The sequence below is a fragment of the Rattus norvegicus genome, chromosome 3 (genome assembly GCF_021556685.1).
Source record: "Rattus norvegicus strain SHRSP/BbbUtx chromosome 3, alternate assembly SHRSP_T2T, whole genome shotgun sequence".
In the NCBI taxonomy this organism is placed as follows: domain Eukaryota; kingdom Metazoa; phylum Chordata; class Mammalia; order Rodentia; family Muridae; genus Rattus; species Rattus norvegicus.
Genome location: NC_141536.1, coordinates 11,184,972 through 11,208,640, shown reverse-complemented (window position 1 = coordinate 11,208,640; position 23,669 = coordinate 11,184,972). Strand labels below are relative to the sequence as shown.

General features: G+C 51.4%; 1 protein-coding gene across 2 annotated transcripts in view; it reads left to right on the top strand.

The window, feature by feature from the left end:
* Positions 1–23,669, top strand: part of Cfap77 (cilia and flagella associated protein 77) — a 122,739-nt gene that overhangs the window by 73,828 nt on the left and 25,242 nt on the right. For both annotated transcript variants that reach the window (NM_001127563.1, XM_087653769.1), the window contains 2 exon segments: positions 15,074–15,179; positions 21,696–21,797. In NM_001127563.1, the coding sequence (NP_001121035.1) occupies positions 15,074–15,179; positions 21,696–21,797 (208 nt within the window).

The window sequence follows — 23,669 nt, the reverse complement described above, 5'->3', positions numbered from 1 at the left end:
TTATTGATGCATTTTAACAAGGGCTTCTGGGGAGGGGGTGCCCATGCCCTTGCATATCTTAATTGTTCCTGCTGCTAATTGGCCCTGTGTTCTCACTAACAGCGAGTCAGAGCTAAGTAGCCAGGGATCAGCCACAGCCAGGAGCTGGTGGAGTCCAGGTAGCCAAGGCTCTCCCACTATCGAGCCCGAGAGCCCATACCACACTCAGCAGCAGTGAGCAGTGGGTGTCCATCTCTCAGCAAGCAAAGGGTACGCTGATCACAGGCCAGATGAGCTCTACACACACCCGTCTGTTACTGTCACTCTGTTGGAAACCCTTATCTGCATCCTCATGAAATAACAGGACAGCTCCAATGTACGTCTCTCTGTGTGAGAGTGTGCACATGTGTGTGTGTGTGCCTGTGTGTGTGCACATGTGCGTGTGTGCATGTGTCCCCTTAGAACCCTTATATTTTCATGTTTTCAGAGAGGAGACAGAGGGTCAGAGTGGCAAACTGACTTGCCTGGGGCTTCTCTGTAGTGGGTCTGGGAATTGGGTGCCAGGGACAGAAGCACTAAGGGACGGTGACGTGACTTGGGATGATACTGAAGTGTCCCCAGAGTCGGGACAGCAGGGTGGATTTCTCCAAAGTCCTCAGAACTTCATCTAAACATGTAGGAGCTCAGTGAGGTTCCCCGCCTCCACTCCAGGATCACATATCACCTTCGCATCAGCTTAGGAGGAGGAGGAGAAGTTTATTTGGAGCTCAGAGTTGCAGAGGTCACTGGTCCACGGGCAGGTGGCACTGATGCTTTGTGCTGTGCAGGGTTAGCCATTGTGGTACGGGAAACATGGGAAGTGATATTCCCCATGGTGGCTAGGAAGGAGGGAGGGAGAGGGAAGGAGAGAGAGGGAAGGATGGAGGGAAGGGAGGGAGGGAAGAAAACAAAGAGCACCCAAGGCTCCACTGTCTTTCCGGTCCCTTTCGAGGGCATAATTCTGCATGACTAAAAGGCATCCAGTCAGATTCTACCTTTTAAAGGCTCCCACCTTCCAGTTCAGTCCCAGGCTAAGGGCCACACCTCTTCTTCCTCTCCTTCTGTGACTTACTACCAACAGACTCAGACCCTGTGAGGGAACATCCTGACAGAGACTTCCTCACACAGCCACACCAGGCCTCTGTGTCTCTAGGTCTAACTAGGCTCTTAACTGAAAAGGCCCTCAGTAAAGATGGCGGAGTGGCCATGCTGAGATCCAAGCGTCAGCCCGTAGCAATGCTCTCCTTCCCAGAGGTCATCCCATTAGTGTGATGTGGGCAGATGGCAGATCAGGGAGCTGAGCTTTGGGATGGAGGAGAAATGAGAAGCAGGGACTGCTGCTTCCAGCAGGTGCTGTTTCTCCTGCTCTAGGGCATCACCAGCCTGAGGAGACAAGAGTGCAGAGTGGAAGACGCTTCATAGGCAGTTAGATAAATGCTGCCACCCTGACAGGCCGCGGGAATCTCTCTGCCTAGCTGATTTATTTTTCAAATTTACAGTGGACCCATCAACCACACTGTCTTATTTTGTTTCTCCTGGAGCCGATACCAAAATCCAAGTCAGATACCCGAAGTCCCAGGAGGCTGCTCAGCTGTAGTCAGCAGGGCCCAATGGCTGATGAGGGTCCTGGCTGACCACAAGGGGGAGCCAGCAGATCTGGGGAAGACCCTTCCAGGAGATTGCATGCAGATTGTATGCAGAGTGTGCAGCTGTGGGTTGCATCCAGCAAGCCTCACACACAGTAAACTGCACTTCGACCGCAGGCCAATTTTCCCTTCTGGTTGCTCAGACCCCAGAAGACTGAGACGATGTCAGCTTCATCGAGCAGTGTCATTGTTAGGCTGGGGATCCCTTGCCTATCGTGACACTTGGGATTCTATCCCCACCACAAGAATGTCATCAGAGCCTTAGTCTCTGCCTGGCACACGTAGGTTTTGGCTAAGTAGGGAAAACACAGTCTAGGTCTGTTTCGGGCTTCGGGACAGTGACTGAAAGCAGAGTCTGCCCAGGACTCGGAGAAGGGACAGTCGCTGTTCACTGTGCCACTTCACAGACTCTATCCACTGCAGCCCCTCTGCCGGTGTGCGGGTGTGAGCGAAGCACGATGCTGCCTCATCTACCAACTCCATCTCTTGGTTGTGTTCAGAAGTAGAAATGAAGAATACAGGGCTGACGACCTGCCCGCTGCGCAGTCATGCCCCGGAGCATCAAGTTAAAAAAGGGCTGGGCACACCTAGGACCATGGCTCAGTTGGTAGCTTGCTTGACACTTACGGAACCCTGGGACGGGGCACCCCTAACACTGAGGGAAAGCAGACATGGTGGTGATGCATGGCTGTAACCCTAAGGTGGGAGTGGAGGCAGGGGGATGAAAAGTTCAAGGTCATCATTAGCTACATAAGGAGTTCAAAGCCATCCTGGGCTACATGAGACCCTGTCTCCAAGAAAAAGAAAGACAGTAAAAGAGAGAGAGAGAGAGAGAGAGAGAAGACAAGGAAGAGGAAAAGGAGGGAGAGGAGGAAGAGGAAGAGAAGGAAGAAGAAGAAAAGGGAGAGGAAGAAGGGGAGAGGAGGAAGAGGAGGAGAGACTATGTATGTATTTAGGAGAAGGTCCCCTAACTGGACAGTAGCCAGAGTGGAGCTGCCAGGATAGTGTGTGGGACAGGGAGAAAGTGCTAAGAATGGAGTCCTGATGCTGATGTGGTGAGGAGACGCCACATCTGGCCTCAACTCAACTCCCTGAGGCCATGACAAAGACAATGGAGGGGCTTCAGGGACCCCCCCCCCAAAGGTTCACTGAGTCTGGAGGCCACACTCCTGCCTGATATTTGCACTGTCTTACCTACATGGCCCCTGGTGCTGCAGTGAGCAGCCTGACACTGTCTCTAAAGAATGGGAACCAAGTTCCCTATTCTATCGCTGGAGAAACGCAGCCTCCAAAGGTTCATAAGGACGACGCTACACAGCCAGTGAGCTGGTGGTAGTGCCAGGGTTAAACCAGGCCTCCCTCCATGGTAACTGTGCACACAGGCTTCCAGAAGGCAGAGCAAGACCCTAGGAGAGACAGTTGCTCCTCTCCTGGCTGTTACTGTGGTGATAATTGTGGTTTGGTGCAACTGTGTGACCCCAGTAGCCAGAAGTGCTTGGAACAACCTGTTCCTGGTTTTCAGCATGGCCCTGTGCTTTCCCTGGAGCCAAGTGACTGATGCTCTAGACAGCTCCTGTAGTGAGCACTGGAAATGGGCATAGAAAGTTCTGTTCTCTCATGAAAGGTCACAGGTCACCTAGTGGGAGAGTGAGGGTTCATGCAGAAGCTGAAGGGGGTCCCAGAGGTGGTGGCTCTGGCTAGCATCCAGATCTGTCCAGCTGCCCCACCAGGGACAAGAGCTTCTGTCCTCAGGGTCACCGGCTTCCATGAATCTGGATCTCCAGGGACTCAGGTTGAATGGGGCCCACGCTGAGATAAGGTCGCACTCGGGATTCCTGCCTCTTTGGGGTGCTTTCCTCTCGCCTTACGCATGGGCTTTGTAGCTAGAGCTGGGATAGAGACATTTTTCATACTTTGCTATTTCCCCTTTGGCTCTCTGGCTGCCCAGACAGAGATTTATCCCCAGCCCGTTGCTTGCGGTGCGGAGAACAGGGGGCCTGTAATGGATCGTGATGCGGCTCCCATGGGGCCTGTCCAGGCTGAACCCCATCCATCAGGAACTGCTGGGTGCCAAGGTCAGCGCTAACAAGGCTGGCTGCTTCCTCCCGGGGCTTCCCTGCCGCATCCCGTGCCACCAGCTCTGCTTCAGGTTTTCCCCGCGTTAGGCTTCAGCCGGCACAAAGTGGGCTGAGGACCAACTCCCAGCTGCTGGCTTCTCCCTGCTCTGCACATCATCCGGAGGCTGCTGGGACCTGGTGGGTTCGGCTCCCCTAGTAACACAAGGGTGCGGAAAAGTCATGTGGCTATGAGTGTATGCTTTGGGTAAAATCCAGATTTTACTTCCCGGCACACTGTTCTTTATACTGTGCTCCCCCCTTCCCGGAGGGGGTGGGGGATCCGTGGCTTCTCGTTCCCAGGTGCTAGCAGCCTCCATGGTGAATTTCCCAGCCCTCTGGGGAAAGTGCTCAGCCATCTTCCTTCCCTCGCTTCTACCCAAGGCCCCTGTCACACTGGGGGCAGGCACCTGTGCTGGGAGCTGCTAATGGAATGAACCAGTCTGAAGAATAATGTTAACGAATGGCAAATGACCCCCTAGACAATCTAAAAGTCAGGACGGTTGATGTGACAGGGCCGCCCAGTCTGTCATTAGCTTTTATGTTAGACCCACAAACAATTAGGAAGTAATTTGTGAGCCCAGAGGTCTCCCATCTAATTAGCTCCCAGAGTCCTGTCAGGGGCTGGTCACTGCCTTCCCAGTTGTACACCAGAAAGCCAAGGCTAAGGCAGTGGGGCTGACCAGCCCTCCTCAGTTTCCGGGAGAGACAGATGGCCCTCGGGGCAAGAGTCCCATGCAGGGAACCACTGAGTGGGGTGTGCCTTGGAGAATTGCAGATTCCTTGGCTCTGCCCTGGCTAGAGCTTTGGAATCTGCCGCCTGTGATGCAGGTGTCTCTGCCAGTGTGTGTTTGGGTGGGTGACCGTGTGTACGTGGAGGCCAGAGGTTCCATTCCTCAGGCTCCATCTACCTCGTTTTCTTGAGGCAAAGCCTCTTACTGGCCCAGGAAACTAAACTGGCTGGCCATGAAACCCCAAGGATCTGCCTGTCTCTACTTCCCCAGCTCTTTCCCACAATCTCTGGAGCTCAAACTTGGGTCCAAGTTCTTCCGAGGCAGGCACTTGATAGGCTCAGCCATTCTCCAGTTCTGCTTTCAATCTGGACACTTGGCATTCTCTCCCGAGTGTCACCTGATCAGCAGAAGCAGGGGACTTCTGATCCAGGCTGATGAAGTGGGCTGGCTTGGAAGGAGTGAGGAGGTGGGATCCTCTTTCTCGGGCCTATAGGAGGGCTTCTGAGGACACCAGACACCCCTGCCTTCCTGAACCATTTCTACCATTCTTGGTTCTGCTGGGGTGAGGATAGATAGATTTCAGGCTGATTTTAAAAGAAATTAAAGAAAAAAATTCATGGGTCCTGAAAGTGTGTTGGGACTTTGCAACTTACCTCCTGGGCTGAATGGACACAGATCCTGCCTCATTTTGCTTCGCCACCTTTAAGGGTTCCCCATTCTCTCACGCCCCCCCCCCCCGTGCCAAGAGGTGAATGGTGTGGCATGTGGCTAGGGCCATCTACCATATCTTGGGCTAATGGCTTCCCACAAGAGACAAGGTAGCATTGCCAGCTTGGCTCTTGTTTCCTTGAAAGCCCCTGATGCTGTCTTGGCGTCACCTCATAACTCCATCTAACCCTAATAACCCACCTTCAAAGATCATCAACCTGTAGGTTTGGGGATCAGCTTTTCTTTTTCTTCTTCTTTTTTTAAAGTTCATGTTCATTGGTGTTTTGTCCGAATATGTGTCTGTGTGAGTGTCGGTAAGACCCTGGAACCATGGTGTGAGCTGCCAGGTGGGTGCTGGGAATTGAACCTGGGTCCTTTGGAAGAGCAGCCAGTGCTCTTAACCACTGAGCCATCTCTCTAGCCTCTAGGGGATCAAGAGTTCAACACAGGAAACTTGGATATACATTTAAACCATAAGCTCCCTCAGAGCTCAAAAACACCAAAAAGCACAGAATTCTCTGCTCCCATGCCTGGTGTCCACGGCTTAATCTCTGGGGGTCCCAAGTCTAAATCAATGTGACTAACGCAGCTTCTGCACATGTCAGAAAAACTGATGTGAATTCATCTCTAAATAGTTCTTTGAGCAAAATTTTAATGAGCATGAAGTATTTTGTGTTGTATAAGAGGTGGAGACCTGGTTACAAGGTAATCACGCTGCAGGTGAATAGGGACACTGCCCGTGGGTTCAGTAATAAAGAGAGGTCGGGACCATGCCGAACTCAAGCACATGCCTAGACTAACAACAGCACACGGGTTTTTTTGTTTGTTTGTCGCTTGTTTGCTTTGTTAATGATGGCAGTGGCCTTACTGTATTACCAAGGCCTTGACTTATGCTCTCCTGTCCTAGGCTTTGCCTCTGCACCTCAGACACTGACATGTGGGGATGTCAGAAATGTACTTTAGGTCTGTGGCCAATTGAACCTACAGAGTCAGAGCCTGCAGGTAAGACTGTAGGGAAGCAGGGTGTGGTGACCACGCCTTTAATCCCCGGCGATTGGGTGGCAGCGGCAGGCAGATCTCTGAGTTTGGGTCAGCCTGGTCTACAGAGTGAGTTCCAGGAAAGCCAGGGCTACACAGAGAAACCCTGCCTGGAAACAAACAGACAAACAAAAGACAGTACAAGTAAAACTGGGGAAACTCAAGTAATGTCAGTGGGCCATAGGAATGCCACCATCCTGGATGTGACGTTTTGCTACAGGATTGCAAGACATATGGTCAGGGGAAGCTGGGCTACGGATGAATGGGATAGAGGTCTGTGTTAAACCCTCCAAGGATGCTGCAGTGATCGTGATGGCAGTACATATGCACGTGTGTGTACCCGTGTGTGCATGTGCCTGTGTGTATATGCATGTGGGGAGGGGGCGTGTGTGAGCCCAGACCTTGAGGCAAATTGCAATGAAAGAAACTAAAGACTAGCCCAGGTGCAGGGTTGCTAGTCAGAGTTTTAAACACAAGCTAAGCCCTCAGTAAACAGCCTCCTTAAGTACCTCAGGGGCCGTACCATGAGCCCGCTGCATAGCGTTAGATGTGCAGAGAAGGGAAGGCACTCTGGCTAGCCACTTGGTGCTGTCTAGAATACCAGGGTCTTCTCTGGAAGGCATACCTGGGTTAAGTCCCAGGAGTGAGCGAGGGCAAGAGATCCCTTAGGTGGGCTATGGGTTTCGTTGCTGTCACTTCTTTAAGTCAGAGTCTTATTGCGTAGCCCCAGCTGGCCTGGAATTCACTCTGTAAACCAGGTTGTCTCCAGCCTCATAGAGATCAGCCTGCTTCAGCTCCTGAGTGCTAGGATTCAAGGCGTGTACCACCATGCCTGAATCAAGGGCTTTAATCCAAACCAGAAGAGAAGGACAACCCACCAGACCCTCCCTCTCTCTAAGGTGAACGGCTCCCAGTCAAGGCCTGTGGACTGTATAGCTCAGAAGGAGAACCCTGTCAAGTTTTCCTTTTCTAAGTTATTTTGGAAACAGGATTTTGCTATGTTGACCAGGGCAACCTCAAACTTGCATCCTCCTGCCTGGTCTCTCCAGTAGCCAGATTTACAAGTGTGAGCCACCGTACTTGGCCCATTGTCCACTCCCGCATCCCCTTGAGGCTGTGTGGATGCTCATGCCAACAGCTCCTGGCTTCCCAGGAGCAGCAAGCTGCTGGTGTATTAGGGGCGGATTTTAATTTTATTTTAACAAAATAGCTGTCTCCACTGGAAGAGGCGTCAGGCGTGAAAGAAGGGCCCGTCTGGAGTAGAATCACATTGAACAGACCTCCGTGCTGTCATTGATTTTCTAGGAAGAAAAAAATCGCCTCTGGCTACTAAACGGAATTAGTAGTCACTGATGACCAATTATTTTAGCCCGCTGTGAACGGAGCGCTGCACTGAATCCAGTTTGTCAGACCCGAATCTCCTTCTTAAACACCTTTCAACACATGTGTACCTAAAGTCCCTCAGAAGGCATCTTCACTTTCCTGGCTCCCGCCAAGTTCTGGGCTCAGCAAAGTTTTAATGAGCGTCTCGGATGAAGATGAGTTTCTATGAGAGGGCCTCTCTGATCCACGGAGCTCTTGCACAGAGGCGGCTGCAAATCAGAGCTGTCAGCCCTCATTTGTGCCCACCCCGCACCACGCTGCACCCATGTCAACCTAACGTTTGCAAATGATCCCCTCCATCTCCCTTGTGAGCTCACCCCGAGCCTTCATTGGAGATCAAGCCTTGGTCTGGGGTATCAATTGCAAAGCTTTGAGGGTAGATTTGATGGACCGAATCTGAACCTTCCCGGGGCCCGCCTGCAGCCCGAGCTGGCTTTCACTGCGTTTATTCTCGACTTTTCGCACCATTAGACTTAATTGTGACATGGTGTGGCTGAGACAGGAGCACTGGGGCCTGGAGGGACTTCTCTGAAGGTTCCTTCCAGGTTACAGCAAAGGATTTGTCAGAGCTCTGAGCAGTGGCTTGGCCATCACAACAGATGCTGTGTGAGGATCCACAGGCCAATGCCAGGCTGGCTTCAGAGGCAGGGAAAGCAGCGCGCCCAGCGCGGGCACCCAGTGTGGATCAGTACATGTATAAACCTTGCTGTCCAGTGGAGACAGGGCATGTTTCCATTCTCTGAAAGCTCTGACGTCTGCTTGCAACCAGCTCATCCCCACCTCCGACCTGGCTTGGCTCTTCCTGCTACTCCTGGAGCCGCCTGCTCTTCTCTACACCCAAAAGCCTCAGATATCTGGTTTTCAAGATCGGACACGAATGACTGCTGCTGGTGTCCGTGACTCTAGTCCCGGTTCAGGAAGGCATGGCCAGCCTCCATGGGTAGAGAGACCTCTGACTCTGCTCTGTCATGAGGATTCACAGGTCAGACACATCAATGCTTGCCGAGTCCCTGCACCATCTAAGGATGTCGGGGCTGTTACAGGGCTGTTAGCAGGGTTCCTTGAGGGTAGGCTCACCTCTCTCTGGCGTCCTCTTCCTGAGCTGTGCAGATGAGTGGGGCAGTTGTCCTTAAGAGCACTCAGAGACCTCCAGGGATAGTTGGTGCTTATCAGAGGATATCCAACAGTTGGCATGTCTGCTTACATTAGATGAATTATCTGAACCCATACGGAGCTGTCAACCTGCAGTCTGCCCATTTGGAGAACCAGTTGCAAAAACCCAGTTATAGAAATAACAGATAGTTGCCCATACACCTCAGAAACGCTAATAAAGCGGCTACGGATGATGGAGACCTGGCCCAGCATGCAAAGGCCCTGGGTTCAGTCCCTATAAACCAGGCATGTCTGGTGCAATTCCATCACTCAGGAAGCTGAGGCAGGAGGATCACAAATTCAAGGCCTTCCTTGGCTACATAGTGACTTTGAGGGCCACCCTAGGCTATATGAGTCCCTCATATTCTAGGTAAGTTTAGGATTGTGTGTTGGGCCAACTTATTGCTATCTTGGGCTGCAAGTTTGATACCCTTAGATGGAGTACAATTCCAACTCCAGCCAGGAGATCCCCAGAGAATGACATGGGGAAGCTGATCAGAATAGGTTGGAAACGTGGACAGTAACCCCTGACATTATGAATGATCTCAAACTACCCCGTGCAGAGTACAGCCCATAGTAGCTCAGGGTAGCCTGGCAAAGAAAGGAAAGGAAAACCCAGGAAGCAGAGACATTCAGGGAACCCTTGGAGGATCAGGAAGACAGGGGTCAACTGAGATGTGGCCAGAGACTCCTTAGGAGATGGAGCAGCCCATCCTGAGGGCAGAAGGAAGCCACAGGTGTCAGCTTGGATCAGCCGTCAATCTCCCCTAAAACTCCAGCTCCTGTGGGGAGGGGGGTGAGGGAGCAGGGCCGGGCACCAGGAGACATAGTGTCTACTGATGGAAACAATGCCCGAGAAAGCCTGGGTCTTCTGTATAAGGAGTCAGACTCTCCGGACTTGGCCTCCAGTGAATGCTGATTAGAATTTATTAGGCTGTGGTGTGGAAAGCTGAGAGTCTAAGCTTCACCACTCATGCGTGCTGTGTGACCCCGGGCAAGCCGTTTGACCTCTCTGGGCATCCACTGCCCGAATCCTACCCTTTCCTGTGCACATTTAGTGAGGATAAATAATTAAGCTTTTCTGTGTGAACCCCTCTGGCTCCTCAAAAGAGAGGTGCAGGAAGGGCAGCAGTAATTGTTACTGAAGGGGCTTCAGCCTGTGGCAAAATCATTCATGTTGGAGGCAGAAAAAGCTGCACTAAAAAAGCTGGACTAAACAAAACAAAAATTAAGTAAGTGGGCCATAGCAAGGACGCTGGCTGTGGAAGAAAAGAAGAAACCGGCTCTGAATGCACCTCCTTCATGAACCAGGGAGTGCTGGGATACCGGAGCGTGCTTACCCAGCCTGCAGGAGGCCCTCACGCCTTTACACGCATGCCAGGTACCTGAGAGGTGGAGGCCAGAGAACCAGGCCCAGGTCTTCCTCAGCTATAGAGTGAGTCTGGGGATAGCCTGCCTCCATGAGACCCCGCCTCAGAATCCTCAATGAATGAATAGTCTTTACCTAGCGCCAAACCTCAAAGGTTTTCTCTTGAACCGATATTCACCTGAAGTGAGAGATGTGTGTGGAAGGACGGGGTTTGTTTTGTTAGTTGCTCTAAGAGGCTTAGTATCGGGCACCACTTCACTTGTGAGGAAGGCGGCCATCCTCTCCAAGATGAATCCCACCTGTCTAATCCCATAATTTACTGTGTGTAATGCTCACACAGCCTAATTTGTACTGTACAAACTGAAGAAAAAATATCTGCCAAGAATTCGCTTAAGATTTCTTTTCCTTTCTCACCCCACCTCCGTTCTCCCTGCTCCATTTTCATGTGTACGTGTGCGCATGTGTGTATATGTGTGTGTGCATGTGTGTGCATGTGTGCGCATGTGTGTATATGTGTGTGTGCATGTGTGTGCATGTGTGCGCATGTGTGTATATGTGTGTGTGCATGTGTGTGCATGTGTGCGCATGTGTGCATGTGTGTGTGCATGTGTGTGCACATACATGTGTGTGCACATGCATTTGTGCACCAGCTTGCTGATTCAGCTAGCTGGCTGGTCATCACCCTCTGACCTGTCTCTACCTCCCTAATGCTAGGATTAAAAGTATGTACTACCACACCCAGTTTTTGTCTTTTTTTTTTTTTAACACGGGTCCAAGGGGATTGAACTGGGTTCTTCATCATTGGTGGAGTTACACCCACATACCTTTCCAGGGTGGAGCCCTGTCAGCCCCCAGCAGGCACAGAATTGTTTCTGCCCTCTCTCCCTGTCTGGCGTTCAAAGGTTCTTTGTGGCCAGAAGAAGGATGACTGGGCTCGTGCCCAGGTGGAAGGACACCTAGCCAGGCTGTTTAGGGCGGGGTAGCTGAGATCCACCGTTAAGCCTCTATGCGAAGGAGAGACTGCATATGGGGGTGTGCTGGCAAGGAGAACTCTACCCAGGAAAGCCATGCAGGGTAGAGTCGGTGCCAAGAAATGAAGAGGGAGCTAAGCCAGGGGAGCCACAGCTTCGAGTCCAGGTTTAGCACAGAATCGGGAGTTGGTGCAGGGGCAATGACATCCAATTTATGGCCTGAGTTCTCTCCACACCAGGCCAGACTCTGCACCTGTTTATCCACGTTAATGAGCCAAAACAGAAACTGGCCAGCTTGTGGGTGGCCGTGGAGGACCTAGAGCAGGGTCGCCTGCCATAACTCACGGTGTCGCAGGTTCCCCCTGGCTCAGCCTCCACTGCTTCTTCCCAGAGAATAAGAATTGCCCGGCTGGCCAGAGCAGGACGCTGAGTGGGTCAGCCAGGCTGGGGGAGGGCTGAGGAGCTGGTGTGATGTGATGGATCCAGTGGGGTGCTGGGAAGATGGCTGTTCTCTGGGAGCAGCCTCTTGGGGTAGATATTTCCAGATTACGTACACAGTGTTGTTAGAAACACGGCTATAAATTAGGCTGCTCAGAAGCATGGGGCGTGTAATAATTAAGTAATAAAAGTCGCCACAGGGGTACAGGAGGCAGGAACAAAGAGGCACTGTCTGTCTTTGAGAATCAAAGCCTTGGACCTCTGCTCAAGTAGAATCCAGCCTCACACACGCCCCGGGTCCTCTCGTGCCCCTCCTGTGCCAAGGTGCAGTAGACTCGGGGAGTAGGTGGATATTTAGGATCCTGGCTAACTCTGGTTGCCTCTGGGCCCACACTTCATGGAAAGGGCCTGTCAGGATTAGAGTTTACTAGTGCCAGGACAGCAGGGAAAGCTGAGAACTAGGGCAGCTGGGACGCAGGGCCAGCCAAGGTCACTGACTGGGAATTCCGGCCTATGTGGTCAGAACTTACACACTTTCACTATAATTGTTTTGAAATGCTGGCTGTCCTGTTTGTTCACAGGGAGGTGTGTGTGTGTGTGTGTGTGTGTGTGTGTGTGTGTGTGTGTGTGTGTGTGCATGCAGAAGTCAGGGGTCAACTATGGGGTTAGAGGTCAACTGAGGTGTCTTCCTTGTTTTTGAGACAGGGTCTCTCATCGGCCTAGTGCTTGCCAAGTCTGCCCAGTGAGTTACAGGGACCTGCTGGTCTTCCCTGCCCCAGTGCTAGGTCTACCAGTGCCTATCACCACATCGGGCTGTTTTTACATAGATTCTGGAGATTCGAGTCAGGGCCCCTCAAGCTTGCAGAGCAAGCATTTCACAGAGTGAGCATCAACCCAGCACAAACACCCATATTTCTAAGCGTTGACAATGATTTTAGTCTTTTAGAGCTACCATTCAGACCAGATCAATCAAATCCAAGGTCAAATCCTCCTGACCTTGCTGGGTGGTTAAGGGGCTTGCTTCTCTGGTCTGGGCAGAAAGGTTCTGGTTGAGCTGCTTCTCATACCCACCCTCCATGACTGCTTTGGAAAACTCTCCGCGCTATGACTGTCCAGACATGTGTCTGTATGCAGCTCAGAGGTGACCGTCGAAGCTTCCTAGGACCTCAGGGCTGTGTCTCAGGACTGAGAGAACCCTTAAATTACTGTGTATAGTGTTTCTGGCTCTGACTTTCTCACAGCATTTCCCAGAACGTCCTGGGGCTTCCTTAACAAGTTGCCACAAATAGAGACTAGGGAGGTTAGGGAAGGAGATGGGAGGACAATAAACAACACAAACTCGGGTTCGCAAAGCTGTGGGGGCCAGAAGTCTCACCCCGAGTGTCACCTCTCCCAGTAGCAGTGGTCCCAAGAGACTCTAGCTTGCATTCTGTATGGCTGGAAGATGCCTCTACTGGATAGCACTGGTCTGGAGGGCCGGTCGCCTGGACCTTCCCCAAACACATGTGGCAGAAGATGCTGCACCCTTCTGGAGCAGACCACTGCTAGCAGGGTTAATACGGTCATTTGTTTTTGTGGTGCCGGGGCTCGTACCCAAGGCTTCACACATGCTAGGCAAGCACTCTGCCATTGAGATAGCCCAGGCTTAGATGCACTCCTTTACGCCATGGCTGTGTTGCCACAGTGGTAAAATAATAGCAATAAGGGCTGGCCCCCCGGCTCTGAGGCTGACGTGACGTTCATCCACTGGGGGTTTCTCCACTGGGAATTCCCCCTTAGCCCCCACCGGTGAGAATCACCTATACTTCTGTCCATCATTCTAGTTAATTATATATTATTTAATTTTAAATGCATGTGTAAGAGTACTTCTCCGGTGTGTACTATGTCAGTACCTGGTGCCCTCAAAAGCCAGGACATCCATCTCCTGGAACTGGACTTACAGACAGTTGTAAACCGCCCTGTGAGTGCTGGGAACAGAACTTGGTTCCTCTGCAAGAGACTCCAATGCTCTGACTTGATGGACTGTCTCTCCAGCCCTTTTTATCTGTTGCAGTAAAATTAAGAAAGCAGCAGGAACCAGTCCTGCGCGGACATCTGCCGCCATGTTCTCTCGGCTCTCCCGCTCCTTGCTCCAGCCTCCTCAGCCTCTCTAAAACTTTTCTCCCGCCCATCCTTCCTTCTTGTCCAATGACAGGCCTCGTTCTGTCCAGCACCTGCCTTCACCTGCAGAATGACATTAACCTATAATTACCATATTTTTTAGAGACAGGGTCTCAGTATGTAGCCCAGGCAGTTCTCCTTGCTGAAATATTAAGTCTTAAAAGGTACGTAGCTAAGGCAGGGATTCATGAAATCACGTGGGCCTTAAAATCACAAGGCCAAAGGTGACCTTGAACTTGTGATCCTCCTGCCTCCACTTGCCAAGTGCTGGAGTTATGAGAGAGTAAAGCTTTATTTTTCTGCGCGTTTGACACAGCGGGGTGGCTTCTTGATTTTTGACTCTAGGCAGTAGGATGGCTTCCTGTCTTGTGTATGCTCACATTCTACCTTACAGGCTGTTTAGAGCTCATTCCCAACCTGGAGTCCTGGGTACAAGGCGGTACCAGCATCAGGCTGCCTCCTGAACAGCCACTGCTCTCGAACATCAGGGTTCGCCTTTGTACGCGGCCACTGTCCCTCCGTACACCTGTCATTCCATCTGTTTAGAGCTGGGTCCCAACCTAGGGCTTCGATCTAGGTTAGCTTTGAGCCCCGTGGCTCCAACTGCTCTCCCTCAGAGTGCTGCTTGCCACTGCTCTAGGACCACCTCTCCTCCTCATCGCCAAGACGGTGAAGGGTAGCAGAGCCCTCAGCAATGGCCCAGGTTTCCAAACTTCGAGCGGTGGGGCCGTCCAGTGCAACTTCAGAAAGAGATGGGTCCCGCCCGGTGCGAAGCTGAGGTCTGTCCCACCAGGCCAGTGGGACTGACAAATGTGGGACCAATTCTCCAGGACAGGGACAGAATTTGAGTGAGAAGAGACCCCCACCTTGGCAGCATTCTTGCTGGGGTGGACCAGGATAATGAGACCAAGGCTGTAAAGGAAGAGCCTGAGCATTCCCGGGGGAAGTTAGACTCTGAGGGTGAACACCTTCCTGTCAGGAGTCTTTTCCAGGACTGGCCTCAGCAGACTGAGGGAAGAGCCCAGGGTCTGTGAGAGGCATAGCTGAAAGGGTTCTGAGGAGCCTATGAACCTTATCTAACATCAGTTCGAGGGTGGAATCTTTGCTCCATCTGGTTCCCCCATGGAGGCTCCCCGTGTTTACAGAGCACTTCCTATATGGGATCTGAGTCTCTGGGGTTTCTAGGTGCTCCAGGAATCTTTCCTGGCCCTGGGGAGGGTGATTTGGTCTTCACCTGCTGATGGTGAGGCCCGTGGTCCATGGAGAGGGAGGTGTCTTGATCTGTAAGTGGATGCCCTGGTCTTACCCAGGCCTCAAGCTCTGTGTGGCCTTCTCCCCACAGGCCCTCGACACCCTTCTTTGACCTGTTACAACATCGGTACCAGCAGCTATGGATACAGGAGCAGAAGGCCACTCAGCAAGCCATCAAAATGGAGAAGAAACAGAAGGTAGCTGTGCCCTCACTTCTGAGGGGCTGAAGCTTGGGGAGGAAGAGAAGAGTTAGCATCAGGGTATGCGGTTGGGGCAGGAGCAGGGACCCTGTCACATCTTGCTGCAGTGAAATTCAAATCTAGACCAGTCTCAGTGATGCTCTCTCATTCAGCTTGTACCTAATCCTGGATTGGGTAAAAGATGGCTGGACATCAGTCAGCAGGCCCTGTCACCTCCAAGCTTCCAAGCTGGGATTAGGACCCAGTCACATTGACTCTTTTTTTTTTCTTTTCTTTTTTGGAGCTGGAGACTGAACCCAGGGCCTTGCACTTGCTAAGCAAGCACTCTATTGCTGAGCTAAGTCCCCAACCCACACCTTGACTCTTACATGGAGACCATTCCCTGAACTTCTGCCTGACTTGCTACAGAGGAAAGTAGGCCTCACTGCCACCAGCCTAGACAGGTGTGTGTGTGCCCCACACTGGCTTATGTGACAAGGAGTGTGTTAAAGAACATGTTTTCTTAAACAGTAGGAACGTGTTTTGTTACTGAGTACTGAGTAACCTTCTCATGAGTAACACAGCTTCTCATGCCGGGGTGGCAGGAGGCAGCACCCTTATCCTACATCCTAGGCAGGTGTCTTAGTTAGGGTTTTACTGCTGCGAACAGACACCATGACCAAGGCAACTCTCAAAGAGGACAGCATTTACTTGGGGCTGGCTTACAGGTTCAGAGGTTCAGTCCATCGTCATCAAGGTGAGAGCATGGCAGTGTCCAAGCAGGCATGGTGCAGGAGGAGCTGAGTTCTATCTACATCTTCATCTGATGCCTGCTGGGAGATACTGGCTTCCAGGCAGCTAGGACAAGGGTATTGAAGCTCACACTCCCAAGGCCACACCTCCCAACAGTGCCACTCTGGGCAGAGCACATACAAACCCTGACCACAGGGAAAGCTGTAAGAAGCAGCCAGGGATAGCACAGGGAAGTGGGAGCCTCAGGCCCAAACTCCTCCAGTTGCTACTGATGTGTGTCATTTGCAATGGTGTGAAGTCACTTTTTACCAGAAAAACACTCCCAGCTTTTCTTCATGCTGTCCCACACATTTTAAAGCACTCAGAGGCTCTTCCTTTAAAATATTCCAAACGTGAGGCTTTGAGAGGGTCCATGGTGCCTCCTCAGTTGATCCAGACCTGTGACTGACATGTCAAAGCCTGTGCTTTTTAGGTGTCACTGGAAGTAGAGGCAGCAAGCCAGGTACGCACTCCCCACGCCAGCACCTGGAGGTGGAGTCAGAAGGATGAGGAGTTGAAGTTTAACCTGACCTGCCACAGCGAGTTTGAGGCCAGCCTGGGTTGGGGGAAAGAACCTCTGGGAAAGCAGAACCAACCGAAACCAGTCTAGAATGCAGATCCCTGATCTTACAACAGTCACGGACAACCCCCAAGCCTTGTTCCCTCCCGAGAGCTGGCAAGACCCCACGGCCTCCGCTCGGGCTTCCGGGAGCTTTAACAAGTCAGCATCTCCAACTAGGATCTTAGATTGCTTCACTTTATGGAAGAACTGAGGTTTGGAGAAATGAAGGGACAGAGACTGGGGCGATAGCTTACCAGGAAAGCACCAGGACCTGAGTTTGGATTCCCACCATCCTCATTAAAAGCTGGGTGCCCAGTGCTGAGGACAGGGAAGGGGAACAAGACTCCCGGGATTCAGTTGGGAAGTTCAGTGAGAAACTCTCTCTAAAAAATATAAGTGAAGGGGTTGGGGATTTAGCTCAGCGGTAGAGCGCTTGCCTAGCAAGCGCAAGGCCCTGGGTTCGGTCCCCAGCTCCGAAAAAAAAAAAAAAGAAAGAAAGAAAAAAAAAAGAATGTTCTTTTAAAAAAATATAAGTGAAGAGTGATTGAGGGAGGTCCCAGACATCAGCCACTGACATCCACAGGCATGTGCGTGGACGTGGATGTGTAGCCCTTCCCCCACACACAAACACACAAGTGCACACCCACAAACAAAAGACAGTGAGATGAAATGACTCCCAGTGGCTTCCGACCAGGTGTGTCTGGCCCAAGTGTAGGCTCTTCTTGCTGATTACTTGAATACAAGAAGATCAGCAAAATGGTTCTAGGGACACGCTGGGGTTCAGAGGAACCTTCGAAGGTGGAATTGTGTAGCCTTTAGGATGGGTGTTCCACATGGTTTGGTATTCATCAGAGAGGCCAGCCCTGGACTGTTTTTAAAGTGGCCCGTGGTCTGTCTGTTAGTAAGTCAACACGCTGTGTAACAGCGCTTGAGCTTTAGAGGCAGCATTACTACCCCAAGCTGCTTCGTAACTCCACAGGGGAGCCTCCCACTGTAATCAGCACTGGTTCCCACCACTCAGAACCTCTCTGCCCTTCCCACTAGAGCTGACAGCCATGTCGAACCAGAAGATATTTATCCTGGGTTCCTAGTGAGGACCTGTGTGATGAAAGAGATGGACAGAGGGGCTGGAGAGATGGCTCAGGAGCTAAGAACACATGCTGCTTTTCCAGAGGACTGGAGTTCAGTTCTCAGCACCCATGTCTGTGGGTTCACAATGATGCAGTATTCCAGCCCCAGAGGAATAAAGCTGCTCTGGCCTCTGCAGGCACCTGCATGCACGCACACACGCGCGCACACACACACACACACACACACACACGCACACACGCACACACGCACACATGCACACATGCACACACGCACACACCAGATAAAATATTTAAAATTAGGAATTCTCCTGACTCAGGAATCTTTCCAAAGAAATGAAGACCCAAAGAAACAGGCCTGCATATTTTCATATTGGGTTTGAGGAGATGGTGGGCCATCCTGGGAAAGAGGAGTAGACTGAATTTGGTCAGACAGTGATCTTTAAAGGTGCATGTGTTCAGATGGCCCTCTGGCCTGCATTTTCAGAGACACAAAGGTCCCTTCCTCCTGTAGGAAAGCAGCCCTTCAGAGGGTCTCAGGGCCCTGCAGCAGAGCATTCTTCCTGTGATGTGGGTCCCACCTCAAGGATGAAGGGTGGCAGGATGTGAGGGCTGGACGAACTTCCTGGGTATGTCTTTTCGAGAGACTGAGGTAGTAAGTTTAGGGGAATAATGTCACAAGTCCCCTGCTTTAACATACAGTGGACATTCAGAAAGTGGCACGCCAACCTCAGAATCCTCCTCTTCTCATTCTGTGTGTTTGCAAATGCACGCACACATGCACACACATTCAGGTATACAGACACACATCTAAAGGCCAGAGGTCAACACTGAGTATCTTCCTCAGTCACTCTCCCCTTGCTTTTTGAGAGAGTCTCTCACTAAACCCGAAACTCCCTGGTTCATAGACTGTCTGCCCAGCAAACCCCAGGATCTTCCTGCCTCTACCTCCCCAAAGATGAGGTTAAAGGTAAGTGCCACTATTCCCAGCTTTTAACGAGAGTACCGGGATTTGAACTGAGGACCTCCCTCCCTAAGCATCCTGATCCAGGTCTTTGTAGGTATCGTGTTGTCTCACATACACCAGGGGAGCCGCCAGGTGCTGAGCTTTGTCTGAGCTGGTCACAAATCACCAGGCTTGAAAAGATAATCAGTTTTCAAGGCCAAATCACCCACATCCCAGAGGAAGCCTGGCTCTACCATAAGCCTGCATGCTGCTGAGGGGAATGCTGGCTCTTGGACAGCACTGATCCCTAATGAAGTTCTTGGTGACAGTTGCCATCTAGTGAGCAATGACCTTGAGCTGGGTTCTCTGCTCAAAGCACGAATAAGCAACTCCTACAAGGACCATGCTGTAAGGCATCGACACACCCTTTCTAGTCTAGGAAATGCAGCATCAGAAAAGCCACAAGCCTGTGTCTGTTGCATTCCTCAGCCTGGCTTGGCCACCTCTCACTGGACGGTCTCTCTGCTCTGACTTAAAGTCTCAACCTTGTTTTAGAAGACAGAGTGAATACCCAGCCTATGGGCTTAGAAGTTTCTGGAATACATATTACATTAGCAGAATGGCTCGACCGTAGGAATCTGCAGAAACAACGGCTTTTTTCCTTCCTTCAGTTCTCTAGTTGTCACAAACGTTTGCTTATACCTAAGTCACTTTAAGTCTGGTTCTAGAGTTTTGCACTTTCGGCCTAACACAGTTGGAAGAGTTCTAGGAACAGGTAGAAGGCCATTTTACATCTGGGACTTATATGCTACAAATGGTGCCTAAAAGATTTATAGAAACCTGTAGAATTCAGTTGTAGGCCAGCCAAAGTTCAACCCTAGTCTACTGCATGGCCTGACCCCAGGGAACTGCCACAACAAAGACTGTAGGAAGCAAAGCAGTAAAGGAGCAAAGAAGGCAGGCTGAGGAGGTCCTCTGAGAGAGGAGGGAACCCACTAGGACCTGTGCCTCTCCACCCTCCTCCTCACTACTCCAGATATGGCTCCAGCATCTATAACTCCAAGATCAAGGTGCCCGCAGGACTGACTTCTGCTGAGGTCTTGCTCCTTGGCTGCAGGCAGACACCCTCTGCTGTGTCCTGACATGTTGGGGATAGAACCCTTATCGCCCACCCCCTGTTCTACGGACCATAGTTGTGTTGGATGGAAACTCATGCCTGACTCCCTTTAACCTCAAGAACCCTCATGAGCCTCATCTCCACACAGTCACACGGGGGTTAGGGCTGCACCATCTGAGTTTGGTAGGGACACACCTCAATCCTGGACAGACACCAAGACGGCTATGGGCTTGCTGGTACCTGTTAGTGGGGATTGAACTCAGGTTTAGAAGAAATGGGCTTCCCCACCTTTGAAGCCTATGAGAGACTTCTCAGGCTCTAGGTATGCTCAAGTTTTCTCTCCCCAAAGATGCCCACCATCATTCCTTCTTCCTCCTGGGCAGCCATCATGGGACCTGCACCGTGAGACAGTGGACCCTGTTGAGCCATACATTTCCTCACATAGATACCAGGGTTCCCTGTGAACCACTGGAGATGTGTTAGTTTTAGTGTAGGAGGTAGCGACTCTCAAAAAACTGCTACTCCGTGGTCAAACCAGAAACCAAAATGTCTTAGTCAGGGTTTTTATTGTGTGGTGAAACACCATGACCAAAAGCAAGCTGGGGAGGAAAGGGTTTATTTGGCTTACACTTCCAGATCGGAGCCCATTATTGGAGGAAGTGGGGACAGGAACTCAAAACAGTCTGGAACCTGGAGGCAGGAGCTGATGCAGAGGCCACGGAGAGGTGCTTACTGGCTTGTTTCCCCTGGCTTGCTCAGCGTGCCTTCTTATAGAACCCAGGTTGTGGGGGTTGGTCTTGTGCGCTATATATTCAGTTGCTGATTTCCATGCCCAGAGATCTGGTTACACTCCAGACGTTAACATTGTGGTGGTTATTGAACCATTTTCTGTATATTTCCTGTTGTGCATAGAATGGTCCCCACTTATCTCTGATTGGTTAAAGAGTTGATCAGCCTATGGCTGGACAAAGGAGATAGGAAAGCTGGACTTCCAATCCCAGCTGGGGTCCCAGGTAGAGAGAGAAGTAAGAAAAGGACCACGTAGAGAGAAGGTCAAGAGAGGCCATGTGGAGAGGCCAGGAGGATACACTATGTGTTTGCAATGGGAAAGCAGACATGAGGACACACATGAACCTGAGTGAGCCAGGGGGAGAATCAGATTAAAGGTAAAGAACCATGTGGCTAGAAGGTAGATAGCCTTAGAGGGTCAGACTAGTTCAGAATCTGCCCAATCTAGGCTTAAAGCTTGTTAATAAACTTAATAGGCCTCTGTGTCAATTATTTGGGAGATAGAATGGGAATAGATAAGGCTCTCATGCTTAAATTAAAGACTACACTCAGGACCACCAGCCCAGAGATGGCACACCCATATGTGCTGGGCCCTCCCCCACTGATCACTGATTGAGAAAATGCTTTACAGCTGGATCTCATGGAGGCATTTCTTCAAGGAAGGCTCCTTCCTCTTTGATGACTCCAGCTTGTGTCAAGTGGATACACAAAGCCAGCCAGTACCCAAAGCAACCATGAACTGTACACAGGGTAGGGCCAGGGTGTCAGTGCTATGAAATGGCCTAGGAGACAGATCAAGTGGTGGAGGGAAGGGGCCTTCAAGACTGTCGGCCCACAATCCCAGCCCCTACCCCAGGACCTCATGGTCACTGCCCTGGTGTGTTAGCTGTAGTATTGCTATGACATGCATGACAAAATGACTTAAAGAGGGAGGGACTTCTTTTGGCTCAGTGTTTGAAGACAGGTCCCTCATAGCATCATAGCGGAGAAGGCTTTTGGAGGTGGGAGTTACATTGTATCAATCAGGAAGCAGGGAGGGAAAGGATGTCTCTGCTCAGCTCACATCCCTTTCCCACAGGACCCCAAGCTGTGCGATAAACGTGCGTGTGTCTTCCCTCCTCACTTAGCCCTGTTTAGAAACTACTCCACAGACATGCTCAGAGGCTTTGTCTCCATGGCGATTCTAGAGCCTCCCCAGGTAGCAGGGCGAGCATCTCAGCACTGCCTTTCCGGCCTGCAGGTAATCCTGGGAAAGCTGTATGAGACGAGGAGCAGTCAGCTGAGGAAGTACAAGCCTCCTGTGAAGCTGGATACTCTCTGGCACATGCCTCACTTCAAGAAGGTCAGTGGCCCCTTCATTCACCAAAGCCCGGGCTGGCTGACGCCACCTGTGTCAGAGTTCTGCAATGCTCAGGACACAGCAGCAGATGGCAGCTGAAATCTGGGAACTTTCCCTCCATCCAGGTTCTGAGTCCAGTGAGCTCATCAGAGATTCTATTTTTTTTGGCCGGTGTGTAATGTGTGTTTGGAGAGGGGCAGTAGTGTGCACATGTGTGTACATATGTGAGCACAGATGTCCACTATGAAAACAACTTTGGGCGTCACTCCTGGCTTTTACCTGAATCTAGGTGGACTCTCTGTTCTTGTTTTCTAGTGATGGGTCCTAATGTATCTTGTATGGGGAAGATGCCCTCAGATGGGAAGCAAGCTTGTGCCCTCACTGCTAATGCACCTGAAGGAGAGGCAGGGAATGACCTTAGCTTCTGCCCCGTAAGCAGGGCATCTGAATAAGAAGGAGTTGACACAGGGGCCAGGCTCACTCTGACTTTAAAGCAGACCTTGTTTTTTCACCACGTGGCCCTGTAACACCCAGGGAGTCATGCTCAGAAATTTGTAGCAAGACAAGGACAATGTGGGGTGGGGCAGGGTAGCAGACTAAGGGAAATAGGAGGACTAAAAGTGCTGGGTCTAGGACAAGAAAGGCTGCATAGACCGTGTGCAGCCAACCCAGGCAGAAAGAGCCTTTCTTGAAGGTCATGAGGGACACCCCTGGCCTTATCAAGACAGCTGCACCAGCAATATTCCCAGGCAGCCGGTTAGACAGTGACGACGGGACCGCTGCCTTCCTGAGCCTAATGCACTTGAACAAGCCGCTGAGCTGCCTCGGGAAAGCAGCTCTGCCACACTGGATGTGGCCTCTTGTGTCTTGCCCAAGTGGCCTCTATCGACAGATGTCAGTGACCATGTGCCCTGCTGCCCATCAGCCCAGGCCTCTGCTGGGCTCACAGCAAATGTCACGGAAAGTACATGACCGAACACTGATCAGGAGGTGGCAGGAGTCACCGCCACACTGCCACCTCTTAGCACCTGTCAGCGCGGAGTCTCAACAGCAAAACCTCCCTCTGGTTTCTCCATCTCTCTGTGTCCCACAGATCTCTCTACTTGCCTTCAGTTGGTCGATGCCTCTCCTGAGGCCCCTCCCCTGTCTCATTTCCTCCTTGGCTCTCTTTTCTATTATGCCAGTGACCACGTTCATGCAGGCATCTGGGTGACATTGCCAGAGGGGCACCAGGACCCCCAGCTCCCATGGGCACAAGATACCTTCCAGGTGGCCTCTATTTTTACAGTAGCTGGCCCTGATAGAAGCTTGGGGGGTAGAAATGAGTCAGTGCTTCTGTTTGGAAGAGAGGGGGTTGTCTCAGGGTCTGCCACCCATTAGGACTTCTGAGGTACTGTTAGAAGCAGTTACCCAACCATGACAACTCTTTCTGGTGGCAGGCATCAAGTGTGGCTAATGTGGTGTAGAGAATGTCATTTTATGCTCAGGACAAACATCCCAACCCTGGGTCCAGTGCTTCTTCAGGCTCCCTGGAGTGGCTAGCCTGGAACATTGCATAGTGCCTTTCTTGCCCATGCTGGTAACACACTAACCACTTGAGACAGAGGGGCAAGGCCAAGCTCCAAGTTTTTCTTGTGTGTCTTCCAAGGACACCCCTGGGATCACCTACTACACAGGCCCTGGAACGCAACATGTGTGCCAGGTTCTTTTAGCAGGACATGAGAGAACCTCAGACCTCTGGGAGCTGCTGTTATCGTAACTGAGTCTGCAGCACATACTCAGTGTTGGGCAAGCACAACTTGTATGTGTCAGTGCACCAGTGTGGATGCTGAGGATAGAGCTGCCTTAATCTTGGGGTTCCTGAGACTCCTTCCT